The sequence below is a fragment of the Centruroides sculpturatus genome, unplaced genomic scaffold, assembly GCF_000671375.1.
Source record: "Centruroides sculpturatus isolate CEXI.00-Female unplaced genomic scaffold, Cexi_2.0 scaffold1384, whole genome shotgun sequence".
NCBI classification, from domain to species: domain Eukaryota; kingdom Metazoa; phylum Arthropoda; class Arachnida; order Scorpiones; family Buthidae; genus Centruroides; species Centruroides sculpturatus.
In genome coordinates this window covers 165,059-183,400 of record NW_019386037.1, presented here as the reverse complement: position 1 = coordinate 183,400, position 18,342 = coordinate 165,059, and the positions used below count along the sequence as shown (strand labels likewise).

The window sequence follows — 18,342 nt, the reverse complement described above, 5'->3', positions numbered from 1 at the left end:
GTATTTCTTTGTTTTAATAGTGAATTCCAACTTATACATTGTTAATAACATAATTTTATATACGTGCCTATCTTGCCCCATTACTGTTGCCCCTATACCAGGGGCAACTTTAATAAAAATAATTAAAATAATTACAACTTTACAAAAAGAGAGAAGTTGCCGATCTTGCCCCTATACCCGGGGCAACTTCGTCAATTTCTCTCTTCTTGTAAAGTTGTAATTATTTTAATTATTTTTATTTCCAAACTGATTTTAACCAGTTCTATAGTAAGGTAACATTCCAATAGACAATATGCAAAGCTTTTTTTTCAGTTTACAGCAGTATTTATTACACAAAATTTAAGTAAAGCTTAACATGCCGATTTTGCCCCGGTCTCTCCTACATTATTGAAAAATTTAAAGTTATTTTGATTGTTACATTATTATGCTACTCATTGTTTAATTAATAACGCATTTGTTTTATTTGCATGAAAATGTGGAATAAATGTTATTTTGAGAATTTATGATATCCTGTTTTATGCAAATTTCTGCTTGGCAAAGTCTTTAAACCTATTAATCGCGAATAGCACAGATTAAAATGTTTTATTCGAGTATCTATGTACTCTCATTTATTTTAAATTTTCTTTTCAAACAATACAAACTATTCTTTATAGGAAGCAGACATTTTTCCCGTACCGATCTTTCTTACCTATGATCGTATACAAGTGGTAGATTTTTCTACTACAATTACAACGTCACCTGTATACTTTCTCTTAATAATTCCAGAAACAACGTTTACCTGGCATGCTATATTTCGGCCCTTTTCTTTTCAGGTATATAAATATTGTTTATAATTAACAATAGTTTATTCATCTAGAATAAATACTTATGTTCATAGGACTAATTACTTTAAAGGTATGGCTTCTGATGTTCACATCTCTATTAATTTCTGCATTTGCCTTGTTTGTTATGATAAAAGTACGCTACAAAAAAACTGGGAAGCACTGCCAATTTTCGTTTCGGAATATAATTTGGTGTCTGTTTTCAACATTGAGTAATCAAGGTAAAATTATTTTACTTTAAAATATTAAAAATCGAATTTTAAAAGGTAAATGTTTTACTTTATTTTGTTGCAGAAAGTGCCACCTTGAATAAAGTTCGACATTTTCCTCACAGATTAACAGTGGGAAGCTGGTTATTAGCCGCTTTCGTTTTATTGTCCAGTTTCAGCAGTTGTTTGGTATCTTTTCTGACTGCGTCCGAAAAACCATGGATTCCGAAGACATTTCACGAACTGGCGTCTGCTGTCAGAAGTGGAGAATACGAATGTGGAGTATTGTCAAATGTTGCTGCCAGAACGTTTATAATGGTAATAACAATAAAGCCGATAGAACGTTGACGATGGCCCACCAGTGGCCAAGCGGTTCCGTTCCCTGAACACTGGGAGTTCGGTCGTGCGTTTGTCCATCGTTAAAATTGGCTGGCCACGTGCAGTTTTCCGGGTTTTCTCTACGTCTGTAATGCCAGAATACTGGCCAGTTACCTTTAATTAGAGCTGTTACAGGGAAACTCCTCTAGGCAGATCGCCCAAGTGTTCCGTTGCAATAACTTAGCGGTTCTTAACCTTTTTAGTGGTCAGCACCCCGTTGAATCTGAAAAAAGCTCTTGCACCCCCTTAAAAATGTATGTACTGTATATTTTTTATTTAAGAAAAAACATTTATTGCATAAACAAATGCCGTATTTATTCACAATATATATTACTCTGTAACATAAAAAGCAATATTTAAATTTTAATGGCTAAGTTGTTGTTGTTTATTCATAATAATTCCACTAAAATGAGGCTGTTTTTTGAAAGAACCACGCGTAAATCATCAGATGCATTTAAGCGATTTCTGGCTTTTGTTTTGATGTGCAAAAGTGCTGTATTCAAGCGCATCTTAACTAGTTTCTGTACTGCACGTGACAATGTGACTACATTCACTGCATGTACTGAAGACTGATGACAAACGCTGTGTGCTGAGAGACGGTTGAGAGTGTAGAAGTGACACGGTAGAGAACGAAGAAGTGGNATTTGTGTTTTTCAAATAAATTTTTGTTTGTCTCCTGTTAATAAATGAATTTATATATTTCTAATTAAAAATTGAAAGTGTCTGTAGAAGTAATTTTTTAAAATATCCTTTTTCCCGATAAAGATTTAATACTTATTACTATAATCTAGACAAGTTAATCCTAAAACATACAAGTATATTTAAGGATTAGGCCATAAGTATATATAATATACTTGTGGCCTAATACTCCATGACATCTTGCAATGTGGCCCATAGAAACAAAAAGGTTGAACATCCCTGGTCTAAACTGTCTTCTTTCGGATCAGGAATGAAGTTATTCGTGTAAAGTGATTTATGAGTAACTTTTCTCGGTTTTGTTTTTTCTGTCTTCTTTAATATCTTTCTCTTCATATCTTTTTCTTTTGACTGTAAATTATTTTAAATGGCCAACTTTTTATTATTTATGATTTTTCTGCCTTTCTTCTGTCTTTGTTGCAAAACCTTCTTTTTGGAAGTGCTCATATTTTTGGAGAAAAGACTGAGAAAAATCGTTGAGTTTAGAAGTAGATGGAACTACATCTATTCTTCTAGATGATGGGTCTTCTTTATTGATCTCTCTATTTGCTGCTGCAGATATTTGTGCTTCTTTAATTTAACAACATGCATATTTGTTAATGCACAAAGTGCAAAATCCTCATCTGTGAACAATTTTTGCCTTACAGTGGCATTGAAACATTTGTCCCGCAACATCGATTTTTTTCAAAAACAGTTACTGCCATCTACACCGAGAACATTTCTAAATGTTTTTTAGTCTACCATAATGCACACGAGAAACAAGTTTACCAAAATATTAATAGTATGATTTGCTGAAATTTTTACATAATTATGAAATATAATATGTGTGAGATCGAGGAATTGAGAAAACATCCAAAAACTCGATCGGGTAAGCCTAATTTTCAGTCTTAGAACGAAAAGAAAACAACCCGAAGAGAAAGTATCGAATATTAACAACTAGCAGGTAGGCCCGGCGTTGCTCGGGCAAAAGTAACGATAGCAAAGATTAAGACTATTGTGTTATAGTCAACCTTACACGTTTTCACAGAATGCAAGAATTGGGTCCATGTTTCCGGACTAATTAAATTTTTAGATGGGTCTAAAAATATGATGGATTTTCGGAAAAACGAAAAAAACTTCTTCCGCGTCTTGCACGTCGCTTTATCTTAACAATTCCATTATTATGTAACACTTCCATTGTTGATAGAAGTGTTAAGCCCTAATCCTGTCTCTTTCTATTTTGTTAATTTTGTTAAGCGTAGAGAGAAAAATTCTGTAGAGATTTGTTCTTTAACACGGAAATGAAGAAAGAAGTTGATGGTAAACGAAGTCGTGACGTTTATTATATGTTCAGTTCGATACGCGTGTTTATAATACTTTTCGATAAACGTAAAAAATCACGCCATTTGCCATTTAAAAAACACGTTTATACTTAAATTCCAAGCAAATTATTCGTGAGAAAATTACCAGAATGAAGTTCTACTTATNTAATTTTCAGTCTTAGAACGAAAAGAAAACAACCCGAAGAGAAAGTATCGAATATTAACAACTAGCAGGTAGGCCCGGCGTTGCTCGGGCAAAAGTAACGATAGCAAAGATTAAGACTATTGTGTTATAGTCAACCTTACACGTTTTCACAGAATGCAAGAATTGGGTCCCATGTTTCCGGACTAATTAAATTTTTAGATGGGTCTAAAAATATGATGGATTTTCGGAAAAACGAAAAAAACTTCTTCCGCGTCTTGCACGTCGCTTTATCTTAACAATTCCATTATTATGTAACACTTCCATTGTTGATAGAAGTGTTAAGCCCTAATCCTGTCTCTTTCTATTTTGTTAATTTTGTTAAGCGTAGAGAGAAAAATTCTGTAGAGATTTGTTCTTTAACACGGAAATGAAGAAAGAAGTTGATGGTAAACGAAGTCGTGACGTTTATTATATGTTCAGTTCGATACGCGTGTTTATAATACTTTTCGATAAACGTAAAAAATCACGCCATTTGCCATTTAAAAAACACGTTTATACTTAAATTCCAAGCAAATTATTCGTGAGAAAATTACCAGAATGAAGTTCTACTTATATAAATTATCTATAGTTTCATGACTAGAATCGAAGCACAAACAGTGGATTACTTCCATCTTCCAGCGATAAAACTAATATTTAAAATAGTAAATTATCTGTGAAGTACTGTATTTCTAATAAATATTAATTATCTCAACTATTAGTTTTCATTATTTAATAATACAGAATTCCTAATGATACCATAACAAAGCCAAATGTGTCGACCATTTTCCTGGAGGATTCGATTTCGTAGATGCAACACGTAAAATTTTCAAGCAGAGAACTAGTTTTCGTGTTGCAAAGTTGATGTTTTCAAACATGAAATCAATTATTTATAAATACGTATTGTATCAATAAATATATATATACTAACAGGTAGGCCCAGCGTTGCTCGGGAAAAAGTAACGATAGCAATGATTAAGATTATTACGTTATAGTCAACCTTATCCGTTTTCACAGAATGCAAGAATTGGGTCCCCAATGTTTCCAGACTAATTAGAGAATTTTTAGACGTGTCTAAAAATATGTTCGATTTCCCACAAAAACGAAAAAAAAACTGCATCCGCGTATTGCACGTCGCTTTATCTTAACAATTCCATTGTTACGTAACACTTCCATTGTTGACACGTCAATTGTTGACACTTCCATTGTTACTTAACACTTCCATTGTTGATGGAACTGTTAAGACTTAATCCTGTCTCTCTCCCCCGTGGGGAGGAATTTCGAAAAATTTCTTCTTAGTGTGCGTTCTCGTGACGTACCCTATGTACCAAATTTTAACTTTCAACTCTTAACCGTTTGGGCTCTGCGCTTATTATTATTATTATTATGTTGGGTTTAGTGGGTTAACTCTGTACACACCGGTGGCAGTGTACTATGCCGGACCAGAGTCAAGGCATAGCAACCAAAAACTAAAATTAAATAAGTGTGTCAGTGTCAGTGCCTGTATTAAGGAATTTCCTAACAATATGGCATGTATTCAATATAGGGGCCTTCTGTAGTGTNCGTATTGCTGCTCACAGTAATGATATTTGCCTAAGTCATTTTAGAAACATTTTAAAAAGTAGGCAAAGCGAAATCTCTTTGGATAGATATTTTACCAAGCGACCTCTATCCAGTGAAAGTGCTGGTGGAAGTGAAGGAAAGAAAGCAAAAAGCATTGAATAATATATATATATAAAACAGAAAAGTTAAAAATAACTTAAAAAATTAGTGTTATGTTATGTAAGTTAAGTTTTAGTATCATTTCCCTTCTCCCTCTCTTCCGCCACCAGTTTACACCTCCACCGTGGTCTATCCTCAAAGGTAAAGTGAAAGTAAAACTACATTTTTTTTATCAACTATTATTCTATTATGGTTATTTATACATTTACAACTACAAAACGCATTTTTCAGTGTTTTCCTTACTATAGTTATTTTTTTAAAGTACTACTTAGCTTTAATTTGAGTGTGTTTTTCGTGTTGGAACGGATTATTTGGTTTTACGACATTTTCATGATACTCTGTTTCGGAACGGATTAATTTTGTATTCTGAGGTACTACTGCATTTCGAAAACTCATTTTTTAGATTCTTAAAATTTTTTGGCAAACTTTGCAATTGTTTTAGTATTTCGTCACACATAACAAATTTCACGTCTATTTTCGTTCTTTACTTTTCGCGCAATAATACATCCTCTATTTAATCGAGAACTGTTCTCGAAATCAATTAACACAAGCTTTATGTTTACTCCACCGCCAGAAAATGTTACAAGTGCTTTTTTTCAAAATACCATTTTAAAACTTTTACAAAAATTTCAACTAAATACGATCAATTATTTGTTGTGACATCACCACAATGCCGGGCTGCAATTTTTAATGATATTTTAAAAATTTATTTAAAATAAAATATATGCTTGCCACATCGAATTAATAGTCTTGCCCCTTTACAACATACTATGTCTGCTTATAGAGTTGTGCCGGTCATCTATGTAACTCGTTGAACATTTGAATTAATAACGTGTTTTTTTTTCTTTCTGCGTTGGAAGTTGATATACAGTTAGTCGGGGTCTGCTGTTTCTATGTTTAACAAGTCCTTTCAGATCGTTCATCTATTCGTCTGTTCTCGAGATATAGGAAAGACAATCAGACGGACAAATGAACGGACAACAGTGGGAATTTATTGTTCTACAGGATTTTGAATTTTCAGCCCAATTAAATTCATACATTTTTTTAATGTACGAAAGATATCTCGACAAGTTTTAATTTTCGCAAGCGATGATTTAACATTATTAGGATAAAGAAAGGCAATTTTAATTTTAATAAAAAAAATTGTAGACGTTATATCAAAGACAGACTTCTCTGCTTATCATTTAAAACTCAATGTTGCAAAAAAGTAGTGTACAGATTTGTAAAACTTGAATTTAAATATCATAATATTTTGTATCATAACATAAGAATGAAGTTGGGAGGAGTAAACTAATATTGAATTATCTATATTTGACGATTTGAAGTGTTGAAATGTGAACAAAATCATTTTTCATCAATGAAACTAAGAATTACATATTTATACGAATCCACAGGGAAGTCCGTAAGTCGTGCACCATACGAGTTAATGTAATAACTATATTTATGTGCTTTTTTTAAGTTGATTGTTTTCCTGTATTTAAAATTTATTATGTACCAGAATCGGTCTGTACACTCGCCGATTTGAAGAATGTGATAAACAGAGAATGTGACAATATTAACCCGAGTCATTCAGACGAGTGGAATCATCCTATTACGCCAGAATATTCGCATGTATAGTAGCTGAGAAGTTTATTTGGACACCTATGAAATCCATGAGAATAACTTTATGGTGTGACTTACGTATTTCCCTGTACAGTTCATATCAATATAGCTTTATTTTATGATAATGAAAAAAAAACTTTTCTGCCATTCATTTCAATCCCTGTAAAAATTTCTTCATGTTTATTCAGTTAATATACTTATGTTTGTTTCGAAGTTCGTATATTTATTTTAACTTATAATGTTTTTTAACATACTACGTTGCATGTAACAGCATAGGATTATTACCTAATATCATATAAAACTCATTCACGTAAAATATTTTAGAAATCACTATTAATAAAAATTTATTTTTCAGACGGCAAAGACCGAAGACTTATTGATATTAAAAGAACATATGACATTAAATAATAATTACTTCGAGTTAACCGAAGAACCAGATGTTATTGAACGTGTACGTAATCGTAAATTTGCCATTATATCTTCTGACTTTTATTTAATACCATTAAAAAATAAGTTAAGAAGAAATGTCTTTATCTCTGATGACGCACTTCTAAGTTTTAATTGTGCATATTCAATGAGAAAAGGGTTTTATTATAGAAGAGAAGTAAACGAAATGTAAGAATCATTTTGTAATTTTAATAATTAAATTAATTATTATTTGTATATATATTTTTAATGTTGCATATATTTCATGTTGTATATAGATTATCGAATTGGATTGCAGCTGGAATTACCCAGAAAAGATACGGAAATGAATATAATATTGGAAAAGAAATTACATCTCGGGAAATCAAGCCGTTAAAATTAAATGAAGTCGGTGGTGCTTTCATTTTACTAATCATTGGATATATATTGTCTTTTACTTCCTTCCTTTCGGAGCTTCTCATTGCGAAGATTATAAAAAGAATTCGTCATGCACCCATGCCCTAAAGTAGATGAATTTACGAAATGAAACGTTTTCATCACTCTATAAATACACATATTGTAATTTTAATTAAGTTACTAATTATTTTTGCATCTCTACTATACAATTATCACGAAATAATACAATTTCCTTAAAAATTAAGATAAAAATTCTATGTAAAAATAAATAAGCGAATATCTCTATGTATAAGATTAAATGATGGTTGTGAATATATTTTTTCTTAGTTTATAAGAAACACGACATTTTCAGTTTAAAACAATAGTGATGTGTATACGAGAAACTCACGAACTTTTTAAATAAATTGATAGATGAACTTATAAATTATCAAAAGCCATTATTTTCAACGACGTCATGAAACCTTTATCCATACTCAATGTTTTGTAGAACGCATTAAGAAAATACTGCACAAAGGGCATTAGAAAGACACAAGATATTTGAAATATGCACGATATGTATGCTTGAAATATTTACGATTAATGATGCCTTAAGAAAATACTTATAAAAATAAACTCTAAAATGTGTACTATTATTCCTTTCCCACAACAGCGAGTGGATAAAACCACTGAACAGTTGTCATTTTTGCCTAGTCATTTGGCTGGCAACGTGGGGATTTCTTGGTTTTCTTCACGTTTGTAACACTTAAATAGGGGCGAGTTTCTGATATAAAGTCTTCCCGGAAAGCATCCTCTCTGGCAGATCGCTCACTTGTCGCGTTGCTGAAATCAAATACACGAAACCAAACCTTATAAAAGATAAAGAGAAGATAAGTACTTAACTGAAGAATAACGTACCGAATTTCATTTGTGATTTTGTGCAGAAGCTTCAAAAATGTTATGCTAATTCGGGAAAATGTTTAATACGGTGAAAAGTATACAAAATGGTGATAATAAATTCGGTCTAAATAAATAGAAAGATAATTTGGCATTGGTTGATATGGTTCCTCGAAAGACAAGAACTGCATTAAACGATTCTTAACAGCATTTCCTTCCCATTTTATGTTTGGAAATAAAAATTATGCTTTTTATTGGCTCACAGATTTCAGTTCTAAACCTTTTTTGAATTTCTATTAGAAAAAATCGACTATTTCAAGACTTTTAAATTGCTTGCCATGATCGGTTACAAAAAAGTGATTTCACTTACTTCTCTCGACAATCAAAGAAAATGGTCAAGAAAGCAGTTCGTTTTTGACGGACTTTGATATGTCTTTTCAGCTTGGTTTCACTTTTCGAGAGCGATTCACTCGATTGTCAATCTGTTTCCGAGTAAAATCGTTGATCCACGTTTATTCACGTGACATTTCGATGAATCGCAAGCTCAACACTGTTTCCATACAAAACAAATATCGATTTTGCCAACGAAAACAAACGATGGCGTACTGACTGCTGCTGCATGTCAATAAAAGTCGTAGGAAGCCTCGAAAAAGCCAGGGAGCGGCAGCTCGTATGCGCGCAGTTTAAATACGGAATTTCTGTAATTTTGATCAGGGTAGTATATTATAATTTACATAAAAAATAATAATGTATTTTCTCTTCAGAAAGCAAATGATTTCTGTGAATGAGTGTTTTGCACAGATGATTTTGCAAGTGTGACTTTTCATGACTTTTACACTTTAAAAAAGTGATAACATCTATACTGAAACTGCATCTTTCCACTAAAGATGCTAAAGTACTATGCAAGATATTGTCTGCTATGTAATGAGACATATTTTTTGTATTGTCTTTTTTAAGAATCTTCTTGAATTTTTATCAATTCAAAAGACATTCTTTTTGAAGCAATTTTTTATTAAGGTTAATTTACTTGTAAAAATACGAATCATAACAGTTTTACTTCTTTTTCAAACTAATTAATATTTAATATTAAATTTGAACAATAAATTGACAGAAAACAATTTTCACTAAACTGTTTCTTAATCGTTTGTGTAATTTAATTCACTGAAATTATTGAATAGCAAGGGATATAAACAATTTCGTTTTTAACTTTCGCCTGTGTTTCGCGTGCTATTTCAAGTAGTCACGGATGCGATTTGCGTGATAAAGAAGCTGATTGAAAATTTTAAAACCACTTCTTTCAGCAATTTGAAGAAAGAAAACAAAGTGTTCCTGTATGATATGTTTTCAACAGCAACATTGTGCTAACCAAACACAAAGAAAACAAAGTTTGAGTAAACAGTATCCGAATAGAAAATCATCTAGATAATTTAATTCACTGTATTTTGCATTTAGAGATTTCTTTTCAAATTTTTCAACGTTATTGTGCATATCGTCGAAATTGGTCACGAATAAGACTTACATGCAAATNTTTCTGGCTTTTGTTTTGATGTGCAAAAGTGCTGTATTCAAGCGCATCTTAACTAGTTTCTGTACTGCACGTGACAATGTGACTACATTCACTGCATGTACTGAAGACTGATGACAAACGCTGTGTGCTGAGAGACGGTTGAGAGTGTAGAAGTGACACGGTAGAGAACGAAGAAGTGGAGGTGCCATGTTGCTGGGTACCATGATTTGTAGAGAACACGGTCGCCTCATTCGTATTATTATTATTTTTTTAATTTTTGAAATTTCTCTCGCACCCCTGGAAATGCTCTCTCGCACCCCAGGTTAAGAACCGCTGCAATAACTTAATAAAAACAAACAAACGACGACGAAAATGCATTTTCAAATTTACGAGAGTTTTAAATATCTAATATTGTATATTAGATATGTTTTTACAGATCGAATATAATACTATGTGTGTCGACACACATAGTTTTATATTATAATATAATACTGTGTGTGTCGCCATCTAGTATATGTTACTAAAATCTTTTTTATATTTATAATAATAAAATAACGAAATCTTAATTTTGAGGGTAGGAATGGGCTTTATAAAAATTGTAAATGGTAATAACGAGTAAAATTGTCATGCACTCCTACTTAATATATGATTCTCTCTATAGCTCTAACCCGACCTTTAATAACCAAAATTTAAAAGTATCAATTCCCTAATACATGCAAAATTTAGAAATTTTCGACAAAAAGCACGTTATTAAGTCTCAAAAAAAGGTAAACAAAATCGTGCGAAAGACAAATGCGCACACTATCATTCATACATACAGAATAAACCCTCTAAATTTTTGCATTTTCGAAGTTTCAAAGTTCACTGAGTCCAAAAATAAAACATTCTGGGGGCCGTTTTTTGACCGATTACCACATTTTTTTCTGTTATGTGTAACAGGATCAGAAAAGTAATAAACTACAGAAACGTAGAAATAACAAAGAATAATTTATTGCAAAAACAAAACACGATATTATATTTACATTTGAAAAAACCAAGCTAATCCTCGGCACTTATCCTATTTATATTCTTTTAAACCTAGGAAGTGTATTATCATGGAGGATAGATAATCTGAAAATCGCGACTCACAACCTACTAAGACAGTGTTTTTCAACCTTCTTGAATACGCGACCTTTTTACAAGTTAAAAAATTCTGGATACCCCCCATGGCCATATTAAAACTATGTCAGTGATTTTTAAAAACTACGTATTTAATTTTCTTTCTGTTGAGATTTAAATAACGATCAAAAAACTAATTGTACCGTAAAATAAACAGGCACAGCCTTCTTACTAAAATTGTAGTTTTTTTATTGTAGTGTAGGACCTACAAACACTTGTCTTTTTCTTTTACCTGCGACCCCCCCGTGTATGGCTTTGCGACCCACCTTGGGGTAGCAACCCTCAGGTTGAAAAACACTGTACTAAGAAAAGAGTTGGTGTTTCCGTCTTCTCTTTTGTTACTTCCACTTTTTTTGCTCTTCCATCTTTTGTTTTACTTTCATTCTTTTTTCTCTTCCTTGCGTTGACTCAGTTTTCTCGGGAGTTGTTTTTTGTCGTTCTTTTTTGTTAATTCTTTTTAGAAATAACACGGCTTTTTTAGAAAAATTATGGGTTTATTCCAGATTAACTTTGTGGTTTATTCCAGATTATAGAAAAATAATGGGTTTATTCCAGATTAACAGATTAACGTAATGAGTAATAACTTAATTAGTTATTTTAATTATTTCTTGTCTCTTGTCAACGATGAATTTTTGTTCACATGACTTGATTAAGTTAACCACTGTCACTTAAACAATACAGTCGACCCCCCTATAACACTGTTGATTTTTCCGTTTTATATGAATTCCATGTTGTACGAGTCACTTAGATTTTACAAATACGTGTGTGTAATTAAATAACCATCGTGTTTTCCTCGAAATGTGAAATTAATCACATTTAACTGATAACTTTTTTATTCTAATTTTGTTGTTGCCTTTCAGGATTTTTAATGTATATTGCTTACAATGTAGAAGGAAGGGTCCATAAAACCTGATAAATAGAATAAACGGAAATTGCAATACAACAGTACTTGCTAATGTAGATTATTTCTAATGCACGTTCATATTCACATTCATACTGTCACATTCACACATATATAATGTGTGGACGCAAAGAGCATCTTGTCTGGTGACTAAGAATTATTTGATAGACAAACACACAGAACCAATATATATATATAAAATANTTTGACTCAAACCTGGAAGGGAAATAATACAGGACTTTAGATTATATAATCAAAAACTGGTAAAATTTTACTTGTAGAACCCAATGGCGGCACTTCCGGTCTCAATCTTTCACATTTGTTCACATTCATTGGCATGAAATGTTTGAGTGAAAGCAGCTTTCTTAATAAAATGTTAGAGATGTGCAAGCGTTTCCAACTGTTTTTGCTTGTCTACATCAGTGGTGTCGAACCGAAATTGTTTACTGGACCAACACCAAAAATAAAAATACACTGTGAACCGAACATATTTTTTTACAACAAAACATTTACAATTTACAGTATTTTGTATGTATTTTGATGTGAAACTTACTGTTTAAATATCAACAACTATTATCGACGTTGTAGAACGTAGTTGGTTTTTTAAATTTTAGTCGGTTAATCTATAACTTTTAAATTGAACAATCTTCACTTTTGACGAAGAAGATTCACAAAGTTAGGTGGTTCCTATTGCAGCTGTAATGCTAATCGCCAGTTTTTTTAGGTTAGGGATTTTTCATTACAGACGTATTTTTTTTATAAAACTGAATTTTGTCATAAGCCTCAAACATATATTTCAATTCAGAAATGACTGGAGATCTATTAACTCCATCTTCAAATTTGTTGGAGCTGATTCCACAACAATGTCAAATGGACATAAGAAAATATTAAATTTCCTGAATATTTCCAAAATATTCTCATAATTCTTTAAATAGAAAGTTTCTCCTGAAATTCTCTTAGTAAACTAGAAATTTCTTGTGCATATAAAAAAATGTATTTTGTCACTATTAAATTTATGTAATAATGGAAAGTGGACTGTAGTGTTTGATTTTAACTTGACTTTCTTAAAGTTTGGGTTTTGCAATGAATGCTTCTACGTTTTGTAACAGTCCGTGATCAGTTTGTTTACACCTTGAAGCTGCTTGTTAAGTTCATTTAATTTCATTGTGAAGCCGTCAGAAAACAAAAAATTAAAAAGCCGCTGTCCATCATATAATTCATGAACTTTCTGAATATTTTCATTCATAAAAATTCGAATTTTTCCTTCAAATTCCAAAATATTTCTATGCATTTTCCACAACTTAACCAACGAATTTTTTTGTTAAAAAGCAAATTGCTGTACTCAGATTCCAGTTCTTGGCGATAATCTTGAAACTGACGATGCTTCAAAGAATTATTTTTTATTGGGTAACTGTTTTAAGAACAACTGACATCACATAGTTCATATTAAACTGGTAGCCCGGGACGCCCCCTAGTGGGCGATCTAGCAGCAGCAATGTCATTCCATCGTATAAATAATAAAATTGATATAAATAATAAATTCCTATTACAAAGAAACAGAATAATATATACTGTTATAAATAAATTATACTATTAATTTAAATATTAGCTGAAAATCATCGCTACGGACGCTCCCCAGTGCGCGTCCGTGACAGATTACAGTCAGATCAATTGCTTATATAAGTAGATACTTGCGCCCATAAATTTTCCAGGTGAAAAAAAGAATGACAAATGAAAAGCTCCGAAGATTTTAAACATTTTTCTATATGTCATTTGTTAACGTTTCATATACACAATATCCTTAGCTATTAATAGAACGACAAGTATGTGGTAATTATAAATGGGGCAATAATCAATTTAACACTTTTTAAACCTGTAAAATCTATATTAATTAGCAGTGATAGCTAAACAAAATAATTTTATTAAAAATGGCTGTCAGACCAAAAAAAGAAAATCAGTAACTAACAGTTATCACCAGTGGCGGCTCTAGCCAGGTTTTCAGGTGGTGCGAGATCTCATTGTGGCGTCCCCCCGTAGAGACTAAACTGATAACGTACATTTTTTACATTATTAATAACTCAGACCTCCGAAAGATTAGTATAGTAATACTATGGATGAGAAACGATAACGACGGTAAATGGAGAATTAACTTGACCCTTGTTAATTCAGACGTATCGTAAGCTGTTGACGTTTTTTCCCTCCCCACCATCGATGGAATCTCTGAATTTTAGTTTTTTTTACTCTTTCCGCCCTGTAGGCACTAAGACGGCCTCTTATACCAAGCCCATTATGGTTCGGCCAGGACCACAATGGGGTGACCGGGTGGTGAGGGATGGGGCCGGACATATCCGAACGGTCCGTTCGGATATGTCGGGCCTCATCCCTCAACGGGTCAAGAAATCCCCGAAAAATTTCTGGGGATTTCTTGACCCGTCCGGATTTGATCCCGGGTCCCCCAGAGCGGAAGGCTGCCACTTTGACCGCTCGGCCTCTTAATTTTAGGTTATGGAGATATAGCACACATTTCAGGATCATGTTTTATATTCTCACAACCCAGCTCACTCTTGTGTAAAATCTATAGCATAGTAATAGTATGGATGAGGAACAATAACAGTAAAAAAAAATTTCTTTCACAAGGCAATATTTATTTAATTTCTTTCGTAAGGTGATATTCATAACAATATTTATTTAAACTGCTATGGCCAGTGGCGTAGCGTAGTGGGGGCGGAATGGGCGGCACTTTTTAGGGGACGGACAAATTAAATTTTAGGGGGCGGCAAAATTTCACAATAAATAATAATAATATCTTGTAAAAATTTGAACCATTTCATTTCATATCTTCGTCGCACCTACGATTCAGACCGATTGAAATGAGCACGGAATTTTTCATTACTTATTCTGTGACGAAACTGAATTTTAGTTTTTTAAATTAAGATACCTAAATAAGGGGATGGCGAAATTCTCTTTTGCCCCGGGCGGCTGACACCCACGCTACACTACTGGCTATGGCACAGACAACGCTCACATCATGCAAAAGACATTGAAACATATTAAGAAAAAAATAAAATATATTTTGGCGGGTAGGGTTAAGTAGTAATAAGGTGATCAGGTTTTATTTTTTTCGCAGACGATGTATCGTTGCATTTTCGGCGCCTTCACTGTGACGGCGCTCGGTAGGTTGCACTGTTCGCACCGCCCTAGGGCCGCCCCTCGTCATCACATTTTCAAATGACCTGCAGCATTGTTTTATAATCTGCAGGACAAGCGACTACCGAAGGGAACCCACAGCTTTACCAAATGATAATTTTTTTAAAACAAAGAAACAAAAACAAAATCAAATTAATGTCGAAAAAATAAATCAGCAAAATGGTTATGCCTAATTCACAAACCCTCGTCCAAACAACTCGGGTACGAATTTTAAAAGTCCATCTATTACACATAGGCTAGGACAAATATGAGGAAATATGATTTCGTTATATCAAAACACAAATTTAAAAAATTTTGTTGTTGTAAACATACTGAATATGTACCGTACATACATATATAATATATACACTTGAAGCTTTGTTTAAAAATATTTAATAACTGGTTTAATTTCTGAGTGTTCTATGTCATACTAATGTATGATATTTCATTGTAATAAAAATTAATACAAGATAAATGCAGTTTTAAAAGCGCGGCACAAAAGCATAGACTGTCTCGCATGCAACCAACGGGCCGCGGGTTGGGAATGACGGGTCTACACCTTTAAGGAAACTAAATTTAATTTGTTGACTGCTTTCTTTACTGGTACGAAATTAGAAAACTTCTAAATAGGGTAAAATAAAATTAGAGAAAAATTAATTATAATTTTTTATACTAGACTTATGTCGAAATTCAATATTATATATTTTACCGTATGCTGTATACTAAAATACAGTAGAAAGATATTTCAATCGTTGGTATATATTCTGGTATAGTAATGCCCATACAACCACTAATAACTTTTGATCCTCAGATAACTCGAGTGATTGATTGATGGTCACTAACGACTAGGTTAGGAATTAATGATATAGCGGTGTGGTGCCGACAGTTTTTCCAAAATTTTGGTTGTTATTATATACTTGATGTTACTTGTTTGGTTATTATTAACAGTATAATTTTGATGTTAATCAATTTATTGTATGTATTTATTTTATATCCGTTTGTTTTGTTTTGTCTGGTTGTACACCGAAAAATTGCTGACTACCAGATAAAACGCCTTTTGCACCCATATCTCGAAGATCTGTGTAAGAATGCGACACGATATCGGGATTGTTTATGTTTTTCAATCAACGTTGTAAAGGAATTTCACCTATTTTTCCGATTTTACGGATACCCTTTCTAAAGTTTTAGAAATAATGGTTAAAATTAATTAAGAGAAACGAATTAGAATAAAAAACTTATTTATTAATTGTTATAAATCTCACAACACTCCAAGAACAAGATGAAGGGGGTGACCGTCGTTTCCTCCCTTTTCAATAGTGTTAATTGACAGATTGTACTGTAGACATGTCACGTGGATACATATAATTCTTATTAGACAAGAGAGAAGAAGTATTAAAGAATGGCCAGTCAAATTACCTCAACTTCATCTGGAACAAAATCATGATTGGCCAAAACAAAGAAAAAAATAAAAGGAATGACAAAAATCAGAGATTTAGTGAGTGACTGAGAGGAGAAATAAAACAAAAAGGTGAGAAAGAAAGGAAGAGAAAGTAAAGAAGAATGAGAGAGAGAAAGCGAGGGAAAAGAGAGAGGAAAAAGGGAAAGCAGAAAAAAGAGAGGGATAAGAAAATCTACACAGCATTCAGAAAGGAAATAAAGTCCTACCGGTAGAAGAAAAGACAACTATTTTCATGGTATGTTGTGATCCCCCGCCAGGTACTCCTGTTTTACAAATAGCAATAAGCGAACTCCCTTAAACAAATTTTGTACTTATTATTAATTTAAATTGAGTTCAAATGTTATGTTTCGTTTTTCCATAATAAATTTTCTCATTTATTTTTAAATTAGTTTACTTGACTTTGCATTCATTTTCCTGAAATGCTCAGTTTTGGTCTTCGGAGTGACTCATACCTTGCCCCTTGACTACCTGCCTTTATGTTGTATTTTGTGTAAATTGGAGGTGTGTCCGACAACATACCTGGTGGCAGGGTTCTGCCCTAAACGCTCATAATCAAATTTCTGAGATCCCAAGCCCCCACGGAGGACATCTAGCTCGTTACAAAAATGCAAAGTATCGAAAAAATCAAAGATTTCATGTTTCTAAGAGACGTAAATTTTATTGTCACATGTCTGAACAATAGCTTTCAAATAGTCGATTTTAAGCTTCATTTTCTTACATTTATTTAGTTATCAGTGGTATGCTGGATAAAACCGATTAAATCTATTATTTGTTCAGAAGTTTTCTTCCCTTAACATCTACTCGTTGCTCACAGTGAACTTTATCAGCAATGGTCTAGCCGGGAGACTATTCTCTGTAAAAGTTAAGAAGGCCGTACCAGACGCTTAGCCTTAGAAGAGAAGTGAGAAGAAGATAAGAGAGGGAGAGGGGAAGATGGGGTAAGTATGATAGGAAAGTGTGAAGAAGAGATTTGTGAGCATCTAGCACCCTGCTCTGTTTATTGGAACCCAAATAAATGTAATACAAAATGTAGGTACATGCCTGAAGAAAATCAATGAAACTGCTCCAATTTGTATAGTACAACAGACCGCGGATTAAACAAAGATCATAGTAGACAACTCGCGACTTAGCGAATACAAATGTACATGACAGTTTAGAACGAACAAAACATAACATAACATAACATTAACCCCAGCTTGGGGGACCCTGAAGACCTAGTATTAGTTATACTGGTCCAGGGAAACAAAAGAGGGACAAGTAGCCTGAACCACTAAGCTTGCGCGTATAAAAGAAAGTTAACCGAACAACCGAACTTAGCGAATACAAATGTACATGACAATTTAGAACGAACCTAACATAACATAACATAACATGAACTCCAGTTTGGGGGGACCCTGAAGACCTAGTATTAGTTATACTGGTCCAGGGGAACAAAAGAGGGACAAATGGCCTGAACCCACTAGGCTTGAGCGTATGTAAGAAAGAAAGTTAACCGTACAACGTTGCCAGGCTATCCAGGCTGGTTG

The 18,342-nt window shown here is 33.0% G+C and overlaps 1 protein-coding gene across 1 annotated transcript; it reads left to right on the top strand.

Moving 5' to 3' along the window:
- Positions 1-536: 536 nt before the first annotated feature.
- Positions 537-8,001, top strand: LOC111613254. The gene is made up of 6 exons (XM_023354601.1): positions 537-579; positions 654-812; positions 895-1,042; positions 1,116-1,348; positions 7,266-7,525; positions 7,615-8,001. The coding sequence occupies exons 3-6, from the start codon at positions 907-909 to the stop codon at positions 7,838-7,840; spliced, it is 855 nt and encodes a 284-aa protein (XP_023210369.1). The 5' UTR covers positions 537-579; positions 654-812; positions 895-906; the 3' UTR covers positions 7,841-8,001.
- Positions 8,002-18,342: the final 10,341 nt, after the last annotated feature.

Coding starts and splice junctions, on each gene's coding strand:
- LOC111613254 (XM_023354601.1), top strand. CDS start 907: ATGTTCACATCTCTATTAATTTCTGCATTTGCCTTGTTTGTTATGATA. Junction 1,043..1,115: donor TTCAACATTGAGTAATCAAG/GTAAAATTATTT, acceptor ATTTTGTTGCAG/AAAGTGCCACCTTGAATAAA. Junction 1,349..7,265: donor CTGCCAGAACGTTTATAATG/GTAATAACAATA, acceptor TTTATTTTTCAG/ACGGCAAAGACCGAAGACTT.